This window comes from Dendrobates tinctorius, unplaced genomic scaffold, assembly GCF_039654945.1.
Source record: "Dendrobates tinctorius isolate UK_male_01 unplaced genomic scaffold, ASM3965494v1 ptg000030l, whole genome shotgun sequence".
Classification (NCBI taxonomy): Eukaryota; Metazoa; Chordata; class Amphibia; order Anura; family Dendrobatidae; genus Dendrobates; species Dendrobates tinctorius.
In genome coordinates this window covers 35,391,947-35,416,132 of record NW_027361698.1, presented here as the reverse complement: position 1 = coordinate 35,416,132, position 24,186 = coordinate 35,391,947, and the positions used below count along the sequence as shown (strand labels likewise).

Below are 24,186 nucleotides of genomic sequence, written 5' to 3'. Positions count from 1 at the left end.
TTATTTTGAATGGGACGAAAGGGGGGTGGATTTGAACTTTTATTTTTTTATATTTTTAAAAACATTTTTCTTTAACTTTTGGCATGCTTCAATAGCCTCCATGGGAGGCTATAAGCTGCCATAGCTCAATCGGCTCTGCTACATAGAGGCGATGCTCTATTAACTAGTTAAATGCTGCTGTCAAACTCTGACCCCCGATCACGTGATGTCAGAGTTTGACAGCATTTCACTAGTTAATAGGCGCGGGTGGATCGCGATTCCACCTACGCCTATTGCAGGCACATGTCAGCTGTTCAAAACAGCTGACTTGTTCCGGCTTTGATGCGGGCTCACTGCCGGAGCCCACATCAAAGCGGGGGATACTGCCATCGGATGTAGTATACCGTCCGATGGCAGTTAGGGGTTAATCATATAAGCATTTCTGAGATGAGATATATCAAGCTGTTCAGAGCAGGTTAGTAGCTCCCTTTAATTTTGACAACTGGGACAAGCTATCCTGTACAAATGGTCCAATATTTCTGCAGACTATCAACACCGACTAGTGAAATCTACACAGCAATGAATGTCAAAGGAAGCCCAAGACTCTTGGAAACCTTCAGTATTTGCTGCGGATTGGACACTGCATACAGCCGCAGCGTCCAATCCGCAGCGTCCAGATGTTACAGCATAGTGGAGATTTTATGACATGCCATCTCCACTAAGCATGTAGGGCCGCATCTGGCGGCCATGGGTAACCGGACATGTGGCGCGTCTTTCCAGACCACAGACCGCTCTGTCTCTGCAGGATAAATAACCCAGTCTATGAATACGCTGCGATGATTCTGCATGTGTTTAATGAACATGTCCGGAATCACCGCGCGAACAGCAGGGGGCGGCGCTTTGGGCGGAGCGCAGGGAATCCTGAACGTGGAGACATTCTCAAATAAATTGGACATTCAGTGTTTATCACCTATATATAATATTCAACAAAAACCATTTCACTTCAGGCACCTTAGGCTATGTTCACACGTTGCGTTATTGCTGTTTTTTTCACGCAAATGTTAAGCTGCGCTTTACAGTAGCAGCAAAGGCTATGAGATTTCAGAATTTTCATGCATACACATTTTTTTCCCTCAGAATGTTACTGATTACAAAAATATTTTGCAGCCAACTTCTCTCACGAGAGGGATTGACAAACAGCCTGACAAATCTTTGTCCTTGTCAAATTTTAAGTTTATTTTTTCCACTGAAACTCAATCTACATAACAATTCAAATTGATGAGTTGTGCAAAAGCTTTTGAATGATACTGTACTTCACATTGTAGATGTGATAATTTGTCATAATAAATTACTGAATTTGTATGACATCCTAAAAAAACAGCACACACTATCGTATGTTACCTACAGTTGACACCAGAAGTTTACATACTCTATAAAAAGACACACATGCATGTTTTACTCAATATGTGACATGAAATCAGAATAAACCTTCCCCGTTTTAGGTCAATTAAGATTACCATAATTATTAATATTTGCCAATTGCCAGAATAATGAGAGCATGAGAATGTTTTAAGGCATTTTTATTACTTACTGCAAAGTCAAAAGTTTACATACACTAAGAATACTATGCCTCTAAACAATCCTAGACTGCAAATATGATAATGGCATGTGTTTGGAAGCTTCTGATATTTTTGGCAACATGTGAGTTAATTAGAGACACACCTGTGGATGTTTTTAATGCACACCTGAAACACAATGCTTCTTTGTGAAAGATATCAGGAGGAGAATTGTGGACTTGCAGAAGTCTGGCTTATCCTTGGGTACAATTTCAAGATAACTGACGGTGTCTCATTCATCTGTACAAACAATTATATGCAAGTACAAACAAGATGGGAATGTCCAGCCATCATACCGCTCAAGAAGGAGATGGGTTCTGTGTCCCAGAGATGAACGTGCTTTGGTCCGACATGTGCATATCAACCCAAGGACAAGGGCAAAAGACCTTGTGAAGATGATGGCAGAAGCTGGTAAGTTTGTGTCAATATCCACAGTGAAACGACTTCTATACCAACATGGGCTGAAAGACCAATCTGCCAGGTATAAGCCATTACTTCAAAAGAAACATAAAAAGCCAGATTAATGTTTGCAACTGCACACAGAAACAAAGTCCTTAATTTTTGGAGACATGTCCTGTGGTCTGATGAAACTAAAATTTAACTTTTTTGGCATAATGACCATCGTTACGTTTGGAGGAAAAAGGGAGAAGCTTGGAAGCCTAAGAACACCATCCCAAATGTGAAACACGGGGTTGGCAGCATCATGTTGCGGGGTTGTTTTGCTGCAGGAGGGACTGGTGCCCATCACAAAAGGACATCATGAGAAAAGAAGATTATGTGGCAATACTGAAGCAAAAACTCAAGACATCAGTCAGGAAGATAAAGCTTGGGCAGAAATGGGTCTCCCAAATGGACAAGGACCTGAAGCATAATGCCAAAATGGTAACAAAGTAGCTTAAGGATAACAAAGTCAATGTTTTGGAGTGGCCATGACAAAGCCCTGATCTCAATCCTATTGAAACTTTATGGGCAAAGCTAAAAAGGCTGGAGAGAGCAAGGCGACCTACAAATCTGGATCAATTACACCAGTTTTGTCAGGAGGAATGGGCCCAAATTCCGACCAACTATTGTAAGAAGCTTGTGGAAGGATATCCCAACCGTTTTACCCAAGTCATTCAGTTTAAGGGCAATCGTACCAAATATTAATCAAATGTATGTAAACTTTTGACTTTGCAATAAGTAATAAAAATGCCTTAAAACATTCTCTCGCTCATTATTTTGGCATTTGACAAATATTAATGATTATGATAATTCTTAACTGACTTAAATCGGAAAAGGTTTATTCTGATTTCATGTCAGATATTGAGAAAACATGGATATATGTCTTTTTATATAATGTATGTAAACTTCTGGTTTCAACTGTAGGTCTAATCGCAAAATTTACTTAAACATCAGACGCTTCAGAGAGGAGGAGGACTAAAACTCTAGTGCCAAATGACACGGCTCGTTAAAGGGTCCACATTGACTTTTAGGATTGCAACTTGATAAAGTGATATCTTTAATTTGTACGTAACCCCTTCTCATGTACAGCACCATTGACTCCATGGTGCTATATAAATAACAATAATAATACTTCCTATAGCTAGAACTAGAATTCTAGTCCTCTTCCTCTCTGAAGAGACAATTTGCATATTTCCCAGAGGAGCATTGCAGCTTAAAAGTCTCCTTATCTCGGCATGCTCAACATGTCACTCTCCGCAAGGAGAAAAGTTACCCTTGAATCAGAGAAATTGATAATCGTCAATTACAGACTGTCCCGTAGTTACCCGGTTTGTTGAAACCTTAGAACCAGTAATAATCTCTGCATCTGTCTGAAGCACAATGTGAACTAGATGCAGAGCACTACGCCAAGCCTCAACCTTTGGAATAACATTATCATACACTGTGACCAGTCTATGATCAGTGAGAAATTCTCTCTCACCCTTTAAAACCTTCTTGAAGTACTCATTAAACACATATGACGAAGGAGAAGAGCAAGCACTGATGTTTTTGAGTTCATTTTGTATAATAGTCATAGCTTGTAATTCTGAAGAATATTCACCCATGTTAAAAAGAAGAGTAGAAAGATATTTAATCCATCCATTAGCAAAGCATTTATAGACAAAGGATTGGTAATAGACAACAGAGCTGGACAACCATGATGATGTGCAGGACAGTGATCCTCTACTGATTGAGCTAGTGGGTACAAGCGTTTTCTCAAGTTTTTGGAGATGATTTAGACAGAATAATTCAACAGCTCCACCTCCAGGAAATACTTTTTGATCAAGAAGAGCATTATATAGCTTATAAGAACAAGTCCAAAACTGATCTTCCATGACCTTCATTTTGGGAAATAGCCTGCAACTTAACACAACAGTGACAAGATTAATCCCATGTGCATGGAGATTCACAGCAATTGCTTGGTTTGGTTCTGAACTCCCCTGTGGAAATATTTTGGCAAACACCTCACAGCCTATGCTATGGTTCCTTACCTGTGTGAGATAGGTCACTGGTTCTGCGCCTGTGCAGTCACTAAATGCCTGAAGAACATTTGGCTTTACATGAGTAATAATAAGAATATTCCTATGAATACATTGCATTATAAGCTGTGGACAGGCATCATCCCTCACTAAAATTAAGTTTATATTGGCTTGAACAATTTTCTGACATGCTTTATCTATCCATGACTCCTTAGATGAATTTACATGATCTGCACATTTAGATACCAATTTTAGATTTGTTGCCATATTAAAGCCAAGATGTCTATACTTTTCTGTCAGTTCTCCATCCAAAAGAAGAACTCTTAAAGGTTTGCCCTCAAACTTTTGAACAATGGTAGCATACTCGGGTCTTACTAAAGTAACATATCCAAAAGTAGCACTTGAGTTCAATTCTGAAAGACCTCTTAAAATGCAAATGTTTACATAGGACACCTTGAAGAGATCTTTGGTCACAAAAATTTCAGGAGTGTTTTCAAGCATAAGAATAGCAGCCTTCTTTACGAGTTCCATTGCCTCGCAATTTCCATGACTCAATGACTTTGTTACATTTTCCAAACTATGGCAACTGGTTTGTGAAGGATCCTGAAAATTGCTTACTTTTGGGCTTGAGAAGTGTCTACTATGTGACAGTTTGCTCATCTGGCATAAATTACTACTTATGTTTCCTCTACTAGATTGAATAATATCTACATTTTTTACTGCATTAGGAATGCGTCCTCCTAGGCATTTAATGTCAAAGGAGTCACTTCGAGAAGATGAGATGTGATGATTTCCATGATTATAAATAATATCACGTCTTCCATCCAGTACAGATGTCCTATGACTTGAGATCTGCTTTGTAGCAAGTACATTATGAAGCGGTATGTGTAAAGCTTTGAGGCTTTCGATACAAGAATTCAGCCCTTCTACCATTACTGAGACAATCAATGAAATAGGAACGCCGTGGTGAAGGCATTCAAGAACAGCTTTGCTCCATTCTCCAATAAGGAAAAACAGAGTTGTTGTACCGGTCTTATAAGCTTTGTGATGGGCTTGAATAGTTTCATTAAGGAGTTGGCCAACTGCACCGGATAAATCTAGACTCTCCAGAAGTCTAAATGCTGAGCAAGTCAAAGAGCTTTCTTGAGTGTCCGGATCGTAAATAAACTTGTATGATTTTTGTGGTCCTAGGAAGGTCTTCACTGAAGATGAGAAGTTACATAATTCAATCAATCCCAAGTGGCTTCTTAAGTTCATAGTAGACATGATGGCCTAAGGTTGAAAAGAATGAATTTATTCTGGTGGTCATATCTAGCTGTAAATAGGTTCTCCAATGGTAGCAAGCACGACTGCCCATAAATGTACTGACTTTTAGCAAGAAGCGTGCAGAACTACTGTGAACTGCATGTTTCTGCAATGAGTTTTTATGTGTGGCCAGTACAGATGCAGAACAGAAGAACTATGCGGAATTACGGCACAGCTGAAAACTGCAGCAACTGCCAACAGCATGGCACTTCACAGTAAATTGTGTGGGTTTTTGGCTCCTGTTAGGGACAAACTGCTACATGTATGGGCACCGTTATTATTACCTAAGGACTCAAAGTACCAATTAATTCTGAGCAAGCAATAATGTTAGGAAAAAGGTCTCTGGACTGACTGAAACTAATTATAATTTGTCCAGCACAATAACTGAAAGGTTATACTGCCGTTACAAAGATCATTGCACCACTTCAGTCCTTTTATTTTACTGCTGGAGTGGTGTCACTAATCTACGTTCCCTGTAACTAGGCTTACACTTCACAGCCCCCATCTTTATACATTCTCAGCATAGCTCAGGTTGGCCTTCTGCAGGTTGTGACCTGCCAGATCGCCCCAGTGTTTACTGGACGAGACGGAGATCACTTCTCAGTGTAAGTCTATGAGAGCTAGAACGAGGCCACACTGAGGGTCTCATAGGTTTACATTGAGAGCTTATGACAGATACCTCTGGTTTCCAGTTAGTCAGAAGTTGTGGTCACAAGAAGCGGTGTAGGAGCGGAGAGGCGTCAGGAGCAGCTGGTGAGTATAGTACTAGGGACAGGGAACTTTTAGTACCACTCCAACGCTGAAATAAAAGATTTGCTGGAGTGCTGCTTTAACTCACTCCTGGAAGGAAAGAAACCTTTCACGTGCCACCTAGCAGAGGTAACTCAGTAGTTGACCCGTTGATCCCTTAGTACACCGTGTGTAGGGTCATGGGTGCTAATCTCCCTCCACACATGGCACATGCCGGCTGTTATATCGCCGATAAGTGTCTCAACAGCACTGAGTGCAGCTGCTAAATCATACAGGTGGCGCTGCCAGTATCTGAGTGGCAATTAAGTGTAGCTGTCATCCACAATGCCAATAAGAGTCAGTGATAAGCAGTCATAAAAGAGCGCTTAGAAAGCAATCCAGGGGCAGACTAGGCTGTCAGGTCTCCACCGCAGCTCCAGCCGAAAACCTCCAATGGAGGATAGGAGCAATGAGAAAATGGAAAACGGTCTTGGGAGCGCAGGAAAGAGACTCAGACAAGAGATGGGTTTAAACCACAACGCGTTTTGACGTAGGATCTGTCTTCCACCTGATGAAGACGGATCCTACGTCGAAACGCGTTGTGGTTTAAACCCATCTCTTGTCTGAGTCTCTTTCCTGCGCTCCCAAGACCGTTTTCCATTTTCTCATCAGTCCACAATGCCAATGGCTCACCATGGCAGACAGCAGCCGGCTGAGCGCCCCATGGCTGCTATATTGGTACTCATGTGAGGCCCAATGACAGACTGCGCCTCAGGGAACACCAGGACTCAAGGTACTGTCACACTTAGCGATGCACCAGCAATCCCGACCAGCGATATGACGCGGTCAGGATCGCTGGTGCATCGCTAAGTGGTTACTAGTGAGCTGCCACACAGGCAGATCTCACCAGCGACATCGCTGGGGACGGGGATCGCTACTTACCTGTCACACTAGGCGATCCTGCGTCCTCCCGCCCGGCTCCACGCTCGTCGCTCCACAGGAAGCGCCGCAGGAAGCTGATGACGAGAAACAGTCCAGCCGGGGGAGCGGGTCATAGGTAAGTAACACACACAGCGATATCGCTAGCAATATCGCTATAACGTCACAAGTTATAGCGATATTGCTAGAGCTATCGCTTAGGGAGACAGGCCCTTCAGGCCATATAAAGCCATGCTGTGGGATTACAGAGGAAAGGACGGCAGGCTCCAGTTGTGTGTATATGGTGGGCGCCACTATCAATAGACCACTGCTACAAGTCTGTGAGCCCCTCTAAAGTGTTATCACAAAATCTGACGCCACCTTGTGTAAAGGCCCCGTCACACTAAGCGATCTCGGTAGCGAGATCGCTGCTGAGTCACAACTTTTGTGACGTAACAGCGATCTCACCAGCGAGATCGCTGTGTGTGACAACGATCAGCGAGCGGCCCCCCTGCCGGTATCGCTGATCGCTGCAAGAAACCTCTGGACATTTCTTTGGTCGCTGGTCTCCCGCTGGCCAGCATGCATCGCTGTGTGTGACAGGCGGGAGACCAGCGATCAGGTGTAAAAAATAATAAAAAAAATAAAAAATATAGTTATTCTCACCTTCCGATGTCGCGTTCAGCCATCCTGCCTCTCTCCACGCTCCGGTCCCAGTGATCCTTTGCACAAATGACCGCGAGACTTTGTTATCCCGCGAGACCGTGACATCTCGCGGTCATTCTCGCAAAGGCTCACTGGGACCGGAGCGTGGAGAGAGGCAGGATGGCTGAACGGGACGTCGGAAGGTGAGAATAACTATATTTTTTATTTTGAATCTATTTTCTACAGCGATAGCCAGCGATGCCGGGCGCTCGGCATCGCTGTGCTGATCGCTGGTGAAGCTGTCTGTGTGACAGCTCACCAGCGATCACATAGCGACTTACTAGTGATCCTGACACCGTGATATCAGTGTCGGGATCGCTGGTAAGTCGCTTAGTGTGACGGGGCCTTTTGACACCCAGCACTGCAGGAGACGCCACACACTACTGGCTCTCCGACCCCTGCAGGCCGCTCAGCTCTCCCTACCTGGGTTTTCGCGCCGGTACAGCCGCCTTCAGCACTGGACTAGTGATGTATCGTTCGTGAACGATCCGATACAAAGAGCCGGCTCCCTGCTGTGACCGAAATGAGCCGGCTCTGCAGGGTGAATGAGCCGGTTTTTTTTTTCTGGCGCCTGGAAGCAGTGAATCCTGACTGTGACTCATCTGGGGGAGGAGCAGTCAGGAGAGGAGGAGCTGTGGATAAATGCACGAGAGTTAACCCTTCAGTCCCAAATATATCCTGCCAGTTCCTCCATGGCATATATAGTGTGTGACTGTGTAAGAGGAGGGCCGCAGCACATTGTCATCATCATCATCTGCAATGAGCTGTGCGTTACCTTTAGTCCCGAATAAAGCTCCACTTTCCTGTCCCCTCCTCCCTGGCGTATACACACAGTATATGGTGTGTGTAGGAGGAGAGACTCCGCACATTGTTAGGTATATCATCATCTCATAGTGTGAGGCCGGGTTCACATTGCGTTTATGGCCCTGCGTTCAGCGGGATCGTTACAAAGCGGCACTAACACTGTAACGGATGAGGTAACGCCCCCATTGGCCGCAATGCTACTAACGCATCCAAAATCGGCCTGATGCGTTACTTCATGACGCCCCCTGGAGCGCGGTCTGCAGCATTTGTGGGGGCGCCATGAAGTAACGCATCAGGCCGATTTTGGATGCGTTAGTAGCATTGCGGCCAATGGGGGCGTTACCTCATCCGTTACTGCGTTAGTGCCGCTATGTAACGATCCCGCTGATCGCAGGGCCAGGAGGATTCAGGACAACACTGCAGGGAGGAGGAGAGACGGCGGCAGTTGTTGCTGCTAACGGCTCACACTCACTTGTGAGGGACGCACGTGATTCTCGTACGAGTCTCACGCATGGAAACCTGGCACTGCCGCCAGCACTCGGACCGGAGCGTGCGGCTACATGTACTTCTATGCAGCCGCACGCTCCAGTCCCAGGGCAGTGCCAGGTTTCCATGCGTGAGACTCGCACAAGAATCGTCCGAGTATCTCGCTAGTGAGTATGAGCCCTAAGGGTAGGGGAAGTAATATAAAGTGATTTTAGGCAAAACCTGTGGAGAGATCCCGGGCCAGCCCCAATCATTATATAGGGTTACGCTGGTCTCACACTTGCATATTTTGGATGCACACGGATTCGTTTTCGTCTCCATTGACTTTCAGTGGTGGCGGATGGGACTTGCGTGTGCATCCAGTTGTCACCGTTTTCCCGCAGATCCGCATGTCTGCATATTTTATCAGATGCACAAAAACGCTGCTTGTTGCAGTTTTGTGTCATCTGAAAAACACGCAGGCGCATGGAGACGCACGGATCCGCAGCTACACGTCTGGAATTAACATGGAGCTCTATGGAGCACGGATCCAGGACAACACGGATCCATGTGCTTCCGTGTGCAGGAATCCGTTTTGCGGCACTGAGCATGCTCGGAAGCGAGGGATGTGCTGTATGGGACCAGTCTGCAGACATAATATAGACTATGCCCGCATGCTGCTCTGTCATACAGTGATCTTTCCTGCCTCACTAGAAGGGCTTGTGCCCTGTGCTATGCTGTGGTAATGATAATAAAATGTATTGGGAGCATGTATGGGGGCTCCTGGTTAGGGGCTGCGTTCACACTAGTGCAGGGGCAGACATAGACTGTAGTGGGCCCCTGTGCAAGAAATTTTTCGGGCCCCCCTTCATAGGGCAACAAAGTTATTTGTTATCTAATATTGAGTCTATGCAGGGCTGGATATAATATCTGTATAGAATATAATGTAACCCCCCATAGAATATAATGCAGTCCCCCCATATAGTATAATGCAGACCCTCCATAGAATATATGGCAACCCCCTCATAGGATATAATGCAGCCCCCATAGAATATAATAAATACAGCCCCCCTACAGAATATAATGTAGCCCCAAATAGAATATAATACAGCCCACCTCCCCATAGAATATAATGCAGTCCCCCATATAATAATAATAATAATCTTTATTTATATAGCGCCAACATATTCCGCAGCGCTTTACAGTTGAACAGTTTCAAACACAACAGTCATAAGTAACAACGTTAACAATACAATAATTAAAGCGAAATAAGACGACCCTGCTCGTGGAGCTTACAATCTACAATGAGGTGGGGGAGATACAAAGCACAGGTTTGTATTTACAATGATGTATTTACAATGACGGTCCAGCCATCTTCAGGGGGTGGGGGTTAGATGGAGATAGTGAATGGGCTACACACACACAAACCTGACTTTGATTACTGAATGTGATAGGCCGCTCTGAACAAATGTGTTTTGAGCGAGCGCCTAAAACTATGCAAATTGTGGATGGTCCTAATATCTTGGGGTAGAGCATTCCAGAGGATTGGCGCAGCACGGGAGAAGTCTTGGAGTCGGGAGTGGGAGGTACGGATTAGGGCAGAGGTTAGTCGAAAGTCATTTGCAGAGCGCAGCGGTCGGTTAGGCCGATAGACAGAAATGAGGGAGGAGATGTAAGGGGGTGCCGCACTGTGGAGAGCTTTGTGGGTGAGAACAAGTACTTTGAATTGTACCCTGTAATGAATTGGCAGCCAGTGTAACGACTGGCGTAGAGCGGACGCGTCTGAGTAACGATTAGCCAGATGGACAACCCTGGCTGCTGCATTAAGGATAGACTGGAGAGGGGAGAGTCGAGTGAGAGGGAGGCCAATTAATAGAGCATTACAGTAGTCCAGGCGGGAGTGGATCAGGGCGACAGTGAGAGTTTTTGTTGTTTCCATGGTGAGAAAAGGGCGGATTCTAGAGATGTTCTTTAGGTGTAAGCGGCATGAGCGGGCAAGAGATTGTATATGGGAGGTGAAGGAGAGATCGGAGTCGAACATAACACCCAGACAGCGCGCCTGCTGTCGAGGTGTTATTATGGTGCCACCCACAGAGAGGGAAATGTCAGATTTAGGGAGGTTAGTAGATGGTGGGAGCAGAAGAAGTTCAGTTTTGGAGAGGTTGAGTTTCAGATAGAGAGCAGACATGATGTTGGAGACTGCAGACAGTCAGTGGCGTTCTGTAGTACAGCAGAGGTAAGGTCAGGGGATGATGTGTACAGTTGTGTGTCATCAGCATAAAGATGGTACTGAAAGCCAAATCTGCTGATGGTCTGTCCAATTGGGGCCGTATAGAGAGAGAAGAGAAGGGGGCCAAGGACTGAGCCCTGAGGTACCCCAACAGTGAGAGGAAGAGGAGATGAAGTGGAGCCAGAAAACAGAACACTATAGTATAATGCAGCCCCTCCATAGAATATATGGCAACCACCTCATAGGATATAACGCAGCCCCCATAGAATATAATACAGCCCCCCTATAGAATATAATGTAGCCCCAAATAGAATATAATACAGCCCACCTCCCCATAGAATATAATGTAGCCCCCCCCATATTATATAACACAGCCTGCCCTTATAAAATATAATGTAAAATGTACCCCCATGGTATATAACACAGCCGCATAGTGTATAGCCCAGCAACACATGGTATACAACCCACCATGGTATATAGCCCACCATGGTATAATACAGCCCAGCATGGTATATGGCCCCCCCAGAATGGTATAATACAACCCAGCATGGTATAATACAGCCCAGCATGGTATAATACAGCCCAGCATGGTATAATACAGCCCAGCATGGTATATAGCCCCCCCCAGAATGGTATAATACAACCCAGAATGGTATAATACAACCCAGCATGGTGTATAGCCCCCCCAGCATGGTATAATACAGCCCAGCATGGTATATAGCCCCCCCAGCATGGTACAATTCAGCCAAGCATGGTATATAGCCCACCAGCATGGTATAATACAGCCCAGCATGGTATATAGCCCCCCCAGCATGGTACAATACAGTCCAGCATGGTATATAACCCCCCAGCATGTTATAATACAGCACAGCATGGTATATAGCCCCCCCAGCATGGTATAATGCAGCCCAGCATGGTATATAGCCCCCCCAGCATGGTATAATACAGCCCAGCATGGTATAATACAGCCCAGCATGGTATATAACCCCCCCCCAGCATGGTATGATACAGCCCAGCATGGTATATAGCCCCCCCAGCATGGTATGATACAGCCCAGCATGGTATATAGCCCCCCCCCAGCATGGTATAATACAGCCCAGCATGGTATATAGCCCCCCCAGCATGGTATAATACAGCCCAGCATGGTATATAGCCCCCCCAGCATGGTATAATACAGCCCAGCATGGTATATAGCCCCCCCAGCATGGTATAATACAGCCCAGCATGGTATATAGCCCCCCCAGCATGGTATAATACAGCCCAGCATGGTATATAGCCCCCCAGCATGGTATAATACAGCCCAGTATGGTATATAGCCCCCCAGCATGGTATAATACAGCCCATCATGGTATATATCCCCTCCTCCAGCATGGTATAATACAGCCCAGCTGTACAGCCCAGCCCATGCTGAACGCCTATGGAGAAAAACCCGCACACCAGAAGACTCCATACACTTCAATTTTATGTTAAGAACCTATAACGCTGCCCTTCACCTTGCCAAACAGACCTACTTCACCACCCTGATCTCCTCACTAGCCAACAACCCCAAGAAACTTTTTGACACTTTTCACTCCCTCCTCAGGCCAAAAGCACAAGCCCCTATCACAGACATTTGTGCTGATGACCTGGCCTCCCACTTTACAGAAAAAATAGATAATATCCGTCAAGAAATCTGATCCCAACCACCAAGTGCTGTGACTCCCATCCCTTCCTGCATCTCCCCTGGCTCACTCTCCACATTTGATCCCATCACAGAAGAAGAAGTCTCCAGACTCCTCTCTTCTTCCCGTCCGACTACATGCACTACCGACCCCATTCCCTCACATCTCCTCCAGTCGTCACAACCCACCTAACTACAATCTTTAATCTCTCCCTCTCCTCGGGCATTTTCCCATCCTCCTTCAAACACGCCATCGTTACTCCATTACTAAAGAAACCTGCTCTCGACCCATCCTGCACAAACAACTACAGACCAGTCTCCAATCTCCCCTTCATCTCTAAACTTTTGGAACGCCTAGTTTACTCCCGCCTTACCCGTTACCTCTCCATTCACTCCCTTCTAGACCCTTCACAGTCCGGCTTCCGCCCCCTACATTCGACTGAAACTGCACTCATCAAAGTGACCAATGACCTTCTGACAGCAAAACATAACGGTGACCACTCTCTGCTCATTCTTCTTGACCTATCTGCAGCTTTCGATACTGTTGACCACCATCTCCTACTCTCTAGGCTCCAGTCACTAGGCATTAAGGACACTGCACTCTCCTGGTTCTCTTCCTATCTCTCTGACCGCTCCTTCAGTGTTTTGTTCTCTGGCTCCACGTCATCTCCTCTTCCTCTTGCTGTTGGGGTACCTCAGTCCTTGGCCCCCTTCTTTTCTCTCTCTACACGGCCCCAATTGGACAGACCATCAGCAGATTTGGCTTTCAGTACCATCTTTATGCTGACACACAACTATACACGTCTTCCCCCGACCTTACCCCCGCTGTACTACAGAACGCCAGTGACTGTCTGTCCGCAGTCTCCAATATCATGTCCGCTCTCTATCTGAAACTCAACCTCTCCAAAACTGAACTTCTTCTGCTCCCGCCGTCTACTAACCTCCCTAAATCTGACATTTCCCTCTCCGTGGGTGGTACCACAATAACACCCCGGCAGCAGGCGCGCTGTCTGGGTGTTATGTTTGACACCAATCTCTCCTTCACATCCCATATACAATCCCTTGCCCGCTCTTGCCGCTTACACCTAAAGAACATCTCTAGAATCCGCCCTTTTCTCACTATGGAAACAACAAAAACCCTCACTGTTGCATTGATCCACTCTCGCCTGGATTACTGCAACGCTCTATTAATTGCCCTCCCCGTCACTCGACTATCCCCTCTCCAGTCCATACTTAATGCAGCGGCCAGGATCGTCCATCTGGGTAATCGGTACTCGGACGCGTCCGCTCTTCGCCAGTCCTTACATTGGCTGCCCATTCATTATAGGATCCAATTCAAAGTACTTGTTCTCACCCACAAAGCTCTCCACAGTGCGGCACCCCCTTACATCTCTTCTCTCATTTCTGTCTATCGGCCTAGCCGATCGCTGCGCTCTGCAAACGACTTTCGACTAACCTCTGCACTAATCCGTACCTCCCACTCCCGACTCCAAGACTTCTCCCGTGCTGCTCCTATCCTCTGGAATGCTCTACCCCAAGAAATCAGGACTATCCACAATTTGCATAGTTTTAGGTGCTCCCTCAAAACACACCTGTTCAGAGCGGCCTATCACATTCACTAATCAAAGTCATTCTCTGTGTAAGTGTGCGTGTGTAGCCCATTCACTATCTCCATCCATCCTTCACTCCCGCAAGATGGCTGGACCATCATTGTAAATACACAATTGTAAATACACACCTGTACTCTGTATCTCCCTCACCTCATTGTAGAGTGTAAGCTCTCACGAGCAGGGTCGTCTTATTTCGTCTTATTTTGCTTTAATTATTGTATAGTTAGTGTTGTTACTTATGACTTGTGTTTTGAAACTGTTAAACTGTAAAGCGCTGCGGAATATGTTGGCGCTATATAAATAAAGATTATTATTATTATGGTATAATACAGCCCATCATGGTATATAGCCCCTCCTCCAGCATGGTATAATACAGCACAGCTTGGTATATAGCCCCCCCCCCCAGCATGGTATATAGCCCCCCCCCCCAGCACAGTATGATACAGCCCACTAATGTTTTGGTACGGTGCGTTGTGATGTGTAGCAATCCTGATGGATCCTGATCCGGATTAGATCCCTTAACATAGGGACGCACGGACCTGCGTTTGCATCAGGTGCACCAACACATATCACAGCACTTACTAATTCACAAAGGACATTAACAAAAAATGCCACAATACATGGTAAGGCTACAACCAAGGAGGAGCCGGAGCCTGATCACAAGAGCTGACAATCTGAGGAAGCAGCAATGCTGAGTAACAGTCTACACTGCGTCACACAGGGGAGAATGAGGCCCTCACTTCACAGGCATGAGCCGGATCACCAAAAAGAGCCGAACTTCCCATCACTACACTGGACCATTTACTTGGTTGCCATGAGAACCACTGCACAGGATTTACTTCCGGTATAAGCCCCTGACTCTTAAAATAGATTGCCGCTGATTGGTTATTACTCGGCGAATCGGAAGTGATTGTAACTGCCACGCCCCATCTCTGTATGTGTCCAATCACAAGCTTACCGCGTGCTCAAATTCATTGCGTATGTGCATGGTAAACTGTTACCCCTGGTAATGGAGCCGCAAAGCTTTTACTATTGCGCTTGTGTACTGAAAGGAGCCCGCCACACAGTGACCCATGAACATGGCGGGGTAGCCCCGCCTTATAATAACGACGAAACGGGTGAGGGGCGGGGTTTTCGATTGGACGCAATGAAGAAGACGTGGCGTTGTCATGGAAATGTTCTATTTAGCGTCTCTGTGGCTAACGTTCTGTCGGAATGGCGGGCATTGTTGTGCTGCACTAATACTCATGTAGGCTGGTTCTTCTAGCCACAAACCCAGGGGCGGGGCGGCTCCCGGGAGACAGTGCTGGAGAGCCGTTACCCAGTAGTGATGGGAAGTTCGGCTCTTTTTGGTGATCCGGCTCTTTCGGCTCCGCTCACCAAAAAGAGACGGCTCTTTAAACGGCTCTTTTTTAAAATAGAAATCCGTTTTCCACAGTCCTCGTTCTAGGTCTTTGCCTGTGAAGTGAGGGCCTCATTCTCCCCTGTGTGACGCAGTGTAGACTGTTACTCAGCATTGCTGCTTCCTCAGATTGTCAGCTCTTGTGATCAGGCTCCGGCTCCTCCTCAGTTGTAGCCTTACCATGTATTGTGGCATTTTTTATTAATGTCCTTTGTGAATTAGTAAGTGCTGTGATATGTGTTGGTGCACCTGATGCATCCTGATCCTGATGCAAACGCAGCTCCGTGCGTCCCTATGTTAAGTATAGGGATGTAATCTGGATCAGGATCCATCAGGATTGCTACACATCACCACGCACCGTATCAAAACACTAGTGGGCTGTATCATACTGTGCTGGGGGGGCTATATACCATGCTGGGCTGTGTCATACTATGCTGGGGGGGCTATATACCATGCTGGGCTGTATTATACCATACTGGGGGGCTATATACCATGCTGGGGGGGCAATATACCATGCTGGGCTGTATTATACCATGCTGGGGGGCTATATACCATGCTGGGCTGTATCATACCATACTGGGGGGCTATATACAATGATGGGGGGCTATATACCATGCTGGGCTGTATCATATCATGCTGGGGGGCTATATACCATGCTGGGCTGTATCATACCATGCTGGGGGGCTATATACCATGCTGGGCTGTATCATACTATGCTGGGGGGGCAATATACCATGCTGGGCTGTATTATACCATGCTGGGGGGCTATATACCATGCTGGGCTGTATCATACCATACTGGGGGGCTATATACAATGATGGGGGGCTATATACCATGCTGGGCTGTATCATATCATGCTGGGGGGCTATATACCATGCTGGGCTGTATCATACCATGCTGGGGGGCTATATACCATGCTGGGCTGTATCATACTATGCTGGGGGGGCTATATACCATGCTGGGCTGTATTATACCATACTGGGGGGCTATATACCATGCTGGGCTGTATTATACCATGCTGGGGGGCTATATACCATGCTGGGCTGTATCATACCATACTGGGGGGCTATATACAATGATGGGGGGCTATATACCATGCTGGGCTGTATCATACCATGCTGGGGGGCTATATACCATGCTGGGCTGTATCATACCATGCTGGGGGGCTATATACCATGCTGGGCTGTATCATACTATGCTGGGGGGGCTATATACCATGCTGGGCTGTATTATACCATACTGGGGGGCTATATACCATGCTGGGCTGTATCATACCATACTGGGGGGCTATATACAATGATGGGGGGCTATATACCATGCTGGGCTGTATCATACCATGCTGGGGGGCTATATACCATGCTGGGCTGTATCATACCATGCTGGGGGGCTATATACCATGCTGGGCTGTATCATACTATGCTGGGGGGGCTATATACCATGCTGGGCTGTATCATACCATGCTGGGGGGCTATATACCATGCTGGGCTGTATCATACCATACTGGGGGGCTATATACAATGATGGGGGGCTATATACCATGCTGGGCTGTATCATATCATGCTGGGGGGCTATATACCATGCTGGGCTGTATCATACCATGCTGGGGGGCTATATACCATGCTGGGCTGTATCATACTATGCTGGGGGGGCTATATACCATGCTGGGCTGTATTATACCATACTGGGGGGCTATATACCATGCTGGGCTGTATTATACCATGCTGGGGGGCTATATACCATGCTGGGCTGTATCATACCATACTGTGGGGCTATATACAATGATGGGGGGCTATATACCATGCTGGGCTGTATCATACCATGCTGGGGGGCTATATACCATGCTGGGCTGTATCATACCATGCTGGGGGGCTATATACCATGCTGGGCTGTATCATACTATGCTGGGGGGGCTATATACCATGCTGGGCTGTATTATACCATACTGGGGGGCTATATACCATGCTGGGGGGGCAATATACCATGCTGGGCTGTATTATACCATGCTGGGGGGCTATATACCATGCTGGGCTGTATCATACCATACTGGGGGGCTATATACAATGATGGGGGGCTATATACCATGCTGGGCTGTATCATATCATGCTGGGGGGCTATATACCATGCTGGGCTGTATCATACCATGCTGGGGGGCTATATACCATGCTGGGCTGTATTATACCATTCTAGGGGGCTATATACCATGCTGGGCTGTATTATACCATGCTGGGGGGCTATATACCATGCTGGGCTGTATTATACCATGCTGGGGGGCTATATACCATGCTGGGCTGTATCATACCATGCTGGGGGGCTATATACCATGCTGGGCTGTATCATACCATGCTGGGGGGCTATATACCATGCTGGGCTGTATTATACCATGCTGGGGGGCTATATACCATGTTGGGCTGTATCATACCATGCTGGGGGGCTATATACCATGCTGGGCTGTATCATACCGTGCTGGGGGGCTATATACCATGCTGGGCTGTATCATACCATGCTGGGGGGCTATATACCATGCTGGGCTGTATTATACCATGCTGGGGGCTATATACCATGCTGGGCTGTATTATACCATGCTGGGGGGGGGCTATATACCATGCTGGGCTGTATTATACCATGCTGGGGGGGGGCTATATACGAAGCTGGGGTGTATTATACCATGCTGGGGGGTTATATACCATGCTGGGCTGTATTATACCATGCTGGGCTGTATTATACCATGCTGGAGGGCTTTATACCATGATGGGCTGTATCATACCATGCTGGAGGGCTTTATACCATGATGGGCTGTATCATACCATGCTGGGGGGACTATATACCATGCTGGGCTGTATTATAACATGCTGGGGGCTATATACCATGCTGGGCTGCATTATACCATGCTGGGGGGGGGCTATATACCATGCTGGGCTGTATTATACCATGCTGGGGGGCTATATACGAAGCTGGGGTGTATTATACCATGCTGGGGGGTTATATACCATGCTGGGCTGTATTATACTATGCTGGGGGAGGGCTATATACCAAGCTGGGCTGTATTATACCATGCTGGAGGGCTTTATACCATGATGGGCTGTATCATACCATGCTGGAGGGCTTTATACCATGATGGGCTGTATCATACCATGCTGGGGGGACTATATACCATGCTGGGCTGTATTATAACATGCTGGGGGGCTATATACCATGCTGGGCTGTATTATACCATGCTGGGGGGCTATATACCATGCTGGGCTGTATTATACCATGCTGGGGGGCTATATACCATGCTGGGGGGGCTATATACCATGCTGGGGGGGCTATATACCATGCTGGGGGGCTATATATCAAGCTTTGCTGTATTATACCATGCTGGGGGGTTATATACCATGCTGGGCTGTATCATACCATGCTGGGGGGGCTATATACCATGTGGGGGGGCTATATACCATGCTGGGGGGCTATATACCAAGCTGTGCTGTATTATACCATGCTGGGGGGCTATATACCATGCTGGGCTGTATTATACCATGCTGGGGGGCTATATACCATGCTGGGCTGTATTATACCATGCTGGGGGCTATATACCATGCTGGGCTGTGTTATACCATGCTGGGGGGGCTATATACCATGCTGGACTGTATTATACCATGCTGGGGGGCTATATACCATGATGGGCTGTATTATACCATGCTGGGGGGGCTATATACCATGCTGGGCTGTATCATACCATGCTGGGGGGCTATATACCATGCTGGGCTGTATCATACCATGCTGGGGGCTATATACCATGCTGGGCTGTATCATACCATGCTGGGGGGCTATATACCATGCTGGGCTGTATTATACCATTCTGGGGGGCTATATACCATGCTGGGCTGTATTATACCATGCTGGGGGGCTATATACCATGCTGGGCTGTATTATACCATGCTGGGGGGCTATATACCATGCTGGGCTGTATTATACCATGCTGGGGGGCTATATACCATGCTGGGCTGTATCATACCATGCTGGGGGGCTATATACCATGCTGGGCTGTATTATACCATGCTGGGGGGCTATATACCATGATGGGCTGTATTATACCATGCTGGGGGGCTATATACCATGCTGGGCTGTATCATACCGTGCTGGGGGGCTATATACCATGCTGGGCTGTATCATACCATGCTGGGGGGTTATATACCATGCTAGGCTGTATTATACCGTAATGGGCTGTATTATACCATGCTGGGGGGCTATATACCATGCTGGGCTGTATTATACCATGCTGGGGGCTATATACCATGCTGGGCTGTATTATACCATGCTGGGGGGGCTATATACCATCCTGGGCTGTATTATACCATGCTGGGGGGGCTATATACGAAGCTGGGGGGTTATATACCATGCTGGGCTGTATTATACCATGCTGGGGGAGGGCTATATACCAAGCTGGGCTGTATTATACCATGCTGGAGGGCTTTATACCATGATGGGCTGTATCATACCATGCTGGAGGGCTTTATACCATGATGGGCTGTATCATACCATGCTGGGGGGCTATATACCATGCTGGGCTCTATTATACCATGCTGGGGGGCTATATACCATGCTGGGCTGTATTATACCATGCTGGGGGGGCTATATACCATGCTGGGGGGGCTATATACCATGCTGGGGGGGCTATATACCATGCTGGGGGGCTATATATCAAGCTTTGCTGTATTATACCATGCTGGGGGGTTATATACCATGCTGGGCTCTATCATACCATGCTGGGGGGGCTATATACCATGTGGGGGGGCTATATACCATGCTGGGGGGCTATATACCAAGCTGTGCTGTATTATACCATGCTGGGGGGCTATATACCATGCTGGGCTGTATTATACCATGCTGGGGGGCTATATACCATGCTGGGCTGTATTATACCATGCTGGGGGCTATATACCATGCTGGGCTGTGTTATACCATGCTGGGGGGGCTATATACCATGCTGGACTGTATTATACCATGCTGGGGGGCTATATACCATGATGGGCTGTATTATACCATGCTGGGGGGGCTATATACCATGCTGGGCTGTATTATACCATGCTGGGGGGTTATATACCATGCTGGGCTGTATTATACCATGCTGGAGGGGGCTATATACCGTGCTGGGCTGTATTATGCCATGCTGGGGGGCTATATACCATGATGGGCTGTATTATACCATGCTGGGGGGGCTATATACCATGCTGGGCTGTATTATGCCATGCTGGGGGGGCTATATACCATGCTGGGCTGTATTATACCATGCTGGGGGGGCTATATACCATGCTGGGCTGTATCATACCATGCTGGGGGGGCTATATACCATGCTGGGCTGTATCATACCATGCTGGGGGGCTATATACCATGCTGGGCTGTATTATACCATGCTGGAGGGCTATATACCATGCTGGGCTGTATTATACCATGCTGGGCTTTATTATACCATACTGGGGGGGGCTATATACCATGCTGGGCTGTATTATACCATGCTGGGGGGGCTATATACCATGCTGAGCTGTATTATACCATGCTGGGGGGCTATATACCATGCTGTGCTGTTTTATACCATGCTGGGGGGCTATATACCATGCTGGGCTGAATTGTACCATGCTGGGGGGGCTATATACCATGCTGCGCTGTGTTATACCATGCTGGGCTGTATTATACCATGCTGGGTTGTATTATACCATTCTGGGGGTGCCATATACCATGCTGGGCTGTATTATACCATGGTGGGCTATATACCATGTGTTGCTGGGCTATACACTATGCGGCTGTGTGACGCAGTGTAGACTGTTACTCAGCATTGCTGCTTCCTCAGATTGTCAGCTCTTGTGATCAGGCCCCGGCTCCTCTTCGGTTGTAGTCTTAACATGTATTGTGGCATTTTTTGTTAATGTCCTTTGTGAATTAGTAACTGCTGTGATATGTGTTGGTGCACCTGATGCATCCTGATCCTGATGCAGATGCAGGTCCGTGCGTCCCTATGTTAAGTATAGGGATGTAATCTGGATCAGGATTGCTACACATCACAACGCACCGTACCACAACACTAGTGGGCTGTATTATGCCATACTGGGGGGGCTATATACCATGCTGGGGGGGGCTATATACCATGCTGGGGGGGCTATATACCATGCTGGGGGGGCTATATACCATGCTGGGGGGCTCTATACCAAGCTGTGCTGTATTATACCATGCTGGGGGGGGGCTATATACCATGCTGGGCTGTATTATACCATGCTGGGCTGTATTATACCATGCTGGGGGGGCTATATACCATCCTGGGCTGTATTATACCATGCTGGGGGCTATATACCATCCTGGGCTGTATTATACCATGCTGGGGGGCTATATACCATGCTGGACTGTATTATACCATGCTGGGGGGCTATATACGATGCTGGGGGGGCTATATACCATGCTGGGGGGCTCTATACCAAGCTGTGCTGTATTATACCATGCTGGGGGGGGGCTATATACCATGCTGGGCTGTATTATACCATGCTGGGCTGTATTATACCATGCTGGGGGGGCTATATACCATCCTGGGCTGTATTATACCATGCTGGGGGCTATATACCATCCTGGGCTGTATTATACCATGCTGGGGGGCTATATACCATGCTGGACTGTATTATACCATGCTGGGGGGCTATATACCATGCTGGACTGTATTATACCATGCTGGGGGGCTATATACCATGATGGGCTGTATTATACCATGCTGGGGGGGCTATATACCATGCTGGGCTGTATTATACTATGCTGGGGGGCTATATACCATGTTGGGCTGTATTATGCCATGCTGGGGGGCTATATACCATGATGGGCTGTATTATACCATGCTGGGGGGGCTATATACCATGCTGGGCTGTATTATACCATGCTGGGGGGCTATATACCATGCTGGGCTGTATTATACCATGCTGGGGGGGGCTATATACCATGCTGGGCTGTATCATACCATGTTGGGGGGGCTATAAACCATGCTGGGCTGTATCATACCATGCTGGAGAGCTATATACCATGCTCGGCTGTATTATACCATGCTGGGCTTTATTATACCATACTGGGGGAGGGGCTATATACCATGCTGGGCTGTATTATACCATGCTGGGGGGGCTATATACCATGCTGAGCTGTATTATACCATGCTGGTGGGGCTATATACCATGCTGTGCTGTTTTATACCATGCTGGGGGGCTATATACCATGCTGGGCTGTATTGTACCATGCTGGTGGCCTATATTCCATGCTGGGCTGAATTGTACCATGCTGGCGGGGATATATACCATGCTGGGCTGCATTATACCATGCTGGGGAGGCTATATACCATGCTGGGCTGTATTATACCATTCTGGGGAGGGCCATATACCATGCTGGGCTGTATTTTACCATGGTGGGCTATATACCATGGTGGGTTGTATACCATGTGTGTGTTGCTGGGCTATACACTATGCGGCTGTGTGACGCAGTGCAGACTGTTACTCAGCATTGCTGCTTCCTCAGATTGTCAGCTCTTGTGATCAGGCTCCGGCTCCTCCTCGGTTGTAGTCTTAACATGTATTGTGGCATTTTTTATTAATGTCCTTTGTGAATTAGTAAGTGCTGTGATATGTGTTGGTGCACCTGATGCATCCTGATCCTGATGCAAACGCAGGTCTGTGCGTCCCTATGTTAAGTATAGGGATGTAATCTGGATCAGGATTGCTACACATGACAACGCACCGTACCACAACACTAGTGGGCTGTATTATGCCATACTGGTGGGGCTATATACCATGCTGGGGGGCTATATACCATGCTGGGGGGCTATATACCAAGCTGTGCTGTATTATACCATGCTGGGGGGCTATATACCAAGCTGTACTGTATTATACCATGCTGGGGGGCTATATACCAAGCTGTGCTGTATTATACCATGCTGGGGGGGCTATATACCATGCTGGGGGGCTATATACCAAGCTGTGCTGTATTATACCATGCTGGGGGGGCTATTTACCATGCTGGGGGGCTATATACAATGATGGGGGGCTATATACCAAGCTGGGCTGTATCATATCAGGCTGGGGGGCTATATACCATGCTGGGCTGTATCATATCATGCTGGGGGGCTATATACCATGCTGGTCTGTATCATACCATGCTGGGGGGCTATATACCATGCTGGGCTGTATCATACCATGCTGGGGGGCTATATACCATGCTGGGCTGTATTATACCATGCTGGGGGGCTATATACCATGCTGGGCTGTATTATACCATGCTGGGGGGCTATATACCATGCTGGGCTGT

At 47.2% G+C, this 24,186-nt stretch overlaps 2 protein-coding genes across 5 annotated transcripts in view; one reads left to right on the top strand and one right to left on the bottom strand.

Annotated features, from left to right (window-relative positions):
- Positions 1-1,190: 1,190 nt before the first annotated feature.
- BBS12 (Bardet-Biedl syndrome 12) lies at positions 1,191-15,534 on the bottom strand. Of its 3 annotated transcripts, XM_073572023.1 has the most exons (3): positions 15,439-15,534; positions 4,067-5,326; positions 3,642-3,938 (listed from the first exon to the last, which is right to left on the bottom strand). In XM_073572023.1, exons 1-3 carry the CDS (start codon positions 15,466-15,468, stop codon positions 3,879-3,881), a joined length of 1,350 nt encoding a protein of 449 aa, XP_073428124.1. In that variant the 5' UTR covers positions 15,469-15,534; the 3' UTR covers positions 3,642-3,878. The 3 variants fall into 3 exon arrangements, with proteins under 3 accessions (XP_073428122.1, XP_073428123.1, XP_073428124.1); XM_073572021.1 differs by having other exon boundaries at positions 1,191-5,326; XM_073572022.1 differs by lacking the exon at positions 15,439-15,534 and adding an exon at positions 8,135-8,377 and having other exon boundaries at positions 1,191-5,326.
- LOC141086200 (uncharacterized) overlaps positions 15,469-24,186 on the top strand; it is a 38,377-nt gene continuing 29,659 nt past the window's right edge. Inside the window, exon 1 of one of the 2 annotated variants that reach the window (XM_073572026.1) lies at positions 15,469-15,598. The gene's annotated coding sequence lies outside the window, so the exon portion shown is untranslated. Of the gene's footprint in view, positions 15,599-15,645; positions 15,730-24,186 lie in introns of those variants that run through there. The other variant, XM_073572027.1, reaches the window with a different exon arrangement.

Excerpts from the sequence above, each read along its gene's own strand:
- BBS12 (XM_073572021.1), bottom strand. The coding sequence starts at position 15,468 with ATGCACATACGCAATGAATTTGAGCACGCG. Across the intron at positions 5,327-15,438 it reads GCAATGAATTTGAGCACGCG|GCCATCATGTCTACTATGAA; the intron begins GTAAGCTTGTGA and ends TTTCAACCTTAG.